The 4230-nt window shown below is 47.1% G+C and overlaps 1 protein-coding gene across 1 annotated transcript; it reads left to right on the forward strand.

Annotated features, from left to right (window-relative positions):
- Window positions 1-720: 720 nt before the first annotated feature.
- On the forward strand, window positions 721-3367 carry LOC5569690 (probable muscarinic acetylcholine receptor gar-2). Its single transcript, XM_021856810.1, is given in 6 exon segments — window positions 721-838; window positions 840-896; window positions 898-961; window positions 1025-1147; window positions 1150-1545; window positions 1548-3367. Coding segments are annotated over 6 exon segments (2523 nt in total). The 5' UTR covers window positions 721-754; the 3' UTR covers window positions 3347-3367.
- Window positions 3368-4230: the final 863 nt, after the last annotated feature.

The raw sequence follows: 4230 nt of genomic DNA on the forward strand, positions 1-4230 counted from the left end.
ATGTGTTGTTATCAAAGCTTAAAGCTTTGAGCCAACCCTTCTCCAGTAGAGAAGTTAGGCAAAGTTACAAGACGCTTCTTTGCTTACTGAATTTAAAATGGCTTGCTCACCTACTCATGTCATCATTTGCAAAAATCTTCTATAAACTCCCTTAACTATTTATGTTGCATGACCGCTATAGCCGTAACAAACTACTATATTTGAACTGTGATAAGTTTTAGGTGTTTTGTCGCACAAAATAATGCTACAAAACAGGTTACCGACTATAATTGAACAATTCATTTCCCCTACTTAACCATCGTTTCCCTCAATCGATTCACAATCTCATCCAAAACAGAAACGCACCACTAAATCAAGATATCCCATTTTCTCTGCCTCTCATTCCATGTTCCCGGCAATTGTCACTCACGGACAAACGACACCCCCCCTCGCAGGAAGCTGAAGAGAAAACAGGAAAAGTTTTGCAAAGCAACTCTACAAAAGATTAAATCTACTAAATTTTCCGGAATGTTCAAAACTTGCTCGGCATTCCTCGTACCACCGGTTGTACGAGAAAGCATCAAGTGGCAGCGGCGCGACGGAACCTCCGGTGGAGGCGCGGACTTTGATAATCTCCTCGAGTAACGGCAACTGGTTTCGCGAGCCAGCAGTAATGGGAGCCTTCTGGAGTGGAACAATGGCAACGGTTCTGCCAAATGGCAGCTCGCTGGACGGCGGCTTCGTCGTCAATGGGTCGTTGCTGGGCGGAGGCGAGATGGACATGGGGGACGGCATCGGACCGGTGCTGCCCCCTTTCGAACTGTGGCAGACGGTTCTGATAGCGATATGTCTGGCGATTTTGCATAATACTCACCATAGGTGGCAACATTCTGGTGCTGTTGGCGTTCATCGTGGAACCGAAGTATCCGGCAGCCAAGTAACTACTTCATCGCTTCACTCGCAGCCACCGATATGCTGATAGGTGAGTTGTGCGTTGAGTTTTTTTTTTCAGTGTAAAAAACTTGCATTTTCCTTTCATCAACAGGAACCGTTTCGATGCCATTCTACACGGTGTACGTTCTCATGGGCTACTGGGATCTGGGCCCGCTGCTGTGCGATTTGTGGCTGTCGGTGGATTACACCGTCTGTTTGGTGTCGCAGTACACGGTGCTTTGATAACGATTGATCGGTTTTGCTCGGTGAAGATTGCGGCCAAGTATCGAAGTTGGCGGACGAAGAACAAGGTCATCTGGATGGTGACGATAACGTGGATCATTCCAGCTCTGCTGTTTTTCATCTCGATTTTCGGATGGGAACACTTTGTCGGATACCGGGATCTGGCTCCCGGCGAATGTACGGTGCAGTTTCTGAAGGATCCTGTTTTCAATACGGCTTTGATTATTGGATACTACTGGACGACGTTGGTGGTGCTGTTTGTCTTGTATGGCGGGATTTACAAAACGGCATACGACATGCAGAAGAAAAGCGAAGCCAAGCAGCGGAAGATGCAATCAATGGTTGCTTTGGGGAATGCGATGACTGGGTTGACAGGTCAAGCAGCGGGTATAGAATATCTAAAACGCAAAGTACTTTACTAAGTCAGGATAAACCATTGCCACTGCCGACCACTCCAGCCTCGAATATGATGCATCCTACGACTTTGGCGTTGGCTTCAAACCAAATGCAGAAAGAGGAGGCAGGTTCGAGCAGGAAAAGCTCAATGCCAAGCCGAAAGACGAGAAAAGTGGACGAACAGAGGAAGAGTAAGGAGGAGAAAGAAGGTGACAAGAGCGAGCGATCCAGTAGTCCTGCGTTCGATTCGGATGACGAAAGCTCAGCGAATACTAAACAGCAGCAAGAGGAAGCGCGAGTTGCTAAGAAGCGAACTTCTTTGGCCGGATTGCTGGTGGGAGCTTCAGCGACTGTTCTGTCGAATCGGTACAACAATGGGGCAGTGAAAACAACGACAACTCCTACCAGTGAACAAGCCAAGCCAAAGCGATCTCCAAGCAATCCAGCAAAGAACGAAGGACTGCCCAAAATAACCGAATCAAGCATAATGGACTCTGACAATACCGATGGGAAACCTCAGGTCTCCCCACTGAAGCCGACTCCAGTGCAGTCGCCCATTTCGCCGGTGGACATCGAACCGGTGGTGGTTTCCAAATCAGAGCGAGCTCCGGAGATTTCCCACACAATCCTGACACCACCTTATGGTTTTCAAGGAAGCCCACGAACTTCCGAAAGTCCACCGTCCAAGTCAGACAGGCCTCATAGTATAATAAGCCAAGGAGACTCGACCGTCACGTACGACGCCATGGTCAGCATGGATGGTGCCGATCTCCGATTTATGGACGAAAGTTCTGTTGTGGTTCCCTCTCCGCAGTACGAGAGCCCTCCATCAGCATTCGCCATCGTACAACCTCGCTCACCAGCACACTCCGCAGCACAAAGCATAGCGAACCCCTCGCTTCTCCAGAAAGCGCTCATCCGAGCAACGGCGCAGTCTCAGCAACCGCCACCAACCGTTCTGTTGCGCACAATCGACGTAGGTCCTCTCTCCCCAACGAGTCAACAGAACTCGATACAGCCCATCAACAAGTTTAGTACAACAGTCACAGTAGTCTCTCAGAACCCGGACAAACCGGTCACCGTGCTGAACAACTCCTACACGAACCACTCAACTGTAGATCAAGCCTTACCGCAACCCTCGCAGATGGACAGCCCGAGCCTTAATTCGAGACTGCAATCGAACAATTCTACGCCGGTTTCAAGCACACCTTCAAATCCAAAACCTTCAATGTCCTTGGCAGTGGTTGACCAATCCACGGCAGCCACGTCGACAACGACCAGCAGCAGTACGGCAGCTCCAGCGGTGACTTCGCCACCACCTCAAACCAACGCTCTACCCAGCACCACAACCGTGCAAACGCAAGTTTCTTCCTCCACCACAAACAACACTCCCAGCGGAGCAACGATCACCATTAATCCCTGCCTGGAACGGCAGACCTCCAGCAAGCGGGACTTTATCCGCTCGATTGGAAAAAGACTGAAAGGCAACAAAAAGTCCGGAACGCTCGGAGTCGGCCGGCAAAAGTCCAAATCGGAGAACCGAGCCCGCAAAGCGTTCCGGACGATATCGTTCATACTGGGAGCGTTCGTAGCCTGCTGGACTCCGTACCACGTGCTGGCACTGGTCGTCGGATTCTGCCGGAACCCACCCTGCATCAACGAGCACCTGTTCATGTTTTCGTACTTTCTGTGCTACGCCAACAGCCCGATGAACCCCTTCTGCTACGCGCTTGCCAACCAGCAGTTCAAGAAGACTTTCATGCGGATTTTGAGGGGTGATCTGCACATGACTTAAGAAGGAGAAGGATGAGAACAAGGCTACATGGTGTGTTTGAGTGGGGAGTTGACTTCAATTCCGGTTCTGATGAAGTTTTGTGCGTTTCAAGGCTGAATTTGGTTGAATGATTGTAATCTAGGAATCTGTACGTTTCGAGAACTTGTCTACGATAAACCATTAGGGTCGATGTACCAATAGCCGCATAGCTAAGAACAAAAATTCGTATAAAATCGAAAAAAAAAGCTAGCGTCATAATTTTTACATCATCTGATAGCTTTTTATCTGGTTTTGTTTGTGGAAAAAATAGAAAACCTACGAAAACTCAAATGTTTGTATTTATTATCGCGTGTGCCACTATAGGAATACATGTGCCTATAGTAGCACTATTTCTAATTTCTGTTCCTATAGTAGCACTAGCATCACGGCCTCGGCAAAATACTTATCAAAACCGTAGTGTCAAAAGTGTGGATCTTAAGCTTTCGTTTGATGTAAAAAAAGTTATTAATTCATCAATTATTTCGTATAATAAAAAATAGTTTCTCTCAGTAGTGCTACTATAGGAACAATAGGTTTACTATAGGCGCAAGGGAGCTCAAATTTTAAGCAAAAATATTTTTTTCGATCATTTTTTGAGCAAAATCAAGATGTAAATCAATGATACTTAGATAAATAGGTCCTGACCTTCATGTCAAAAAATGTTTTGAAAAGATTTATATCAAAACGGCCGTGAAAAGCCACTAGTGCGACTATAGGGGACCCTAGTCAAAATTCTTTTTCAAAATTATCGCACTTCTAGCAAAGCTAGACACTACCACCTTAGCCGGCTATCTGGTAATGGGGTTTAGGCTTAAATTGAACTCATTCAACGGTCTATTACGCATGTACGTCTCGAGTGTGTTAAT

This window comes from Aedes aegypti, unplaced genomic scaffold (assembly GCF_002204515.2).
Source record: "Aedes aegypti strain LVP_AGWG unplaced genomic scaffold, AaegL5.0 Primary Assembly AGWG_AaegL5_hic_scaff_275_PBJ_arrow, whole genome shotgun sequence".
Lineage (NCBI taxonomy): Eukaryota > Metazoa > Arthropoda > Insecta > Diptera > Culicidae > Aedes > Aedes aegypti.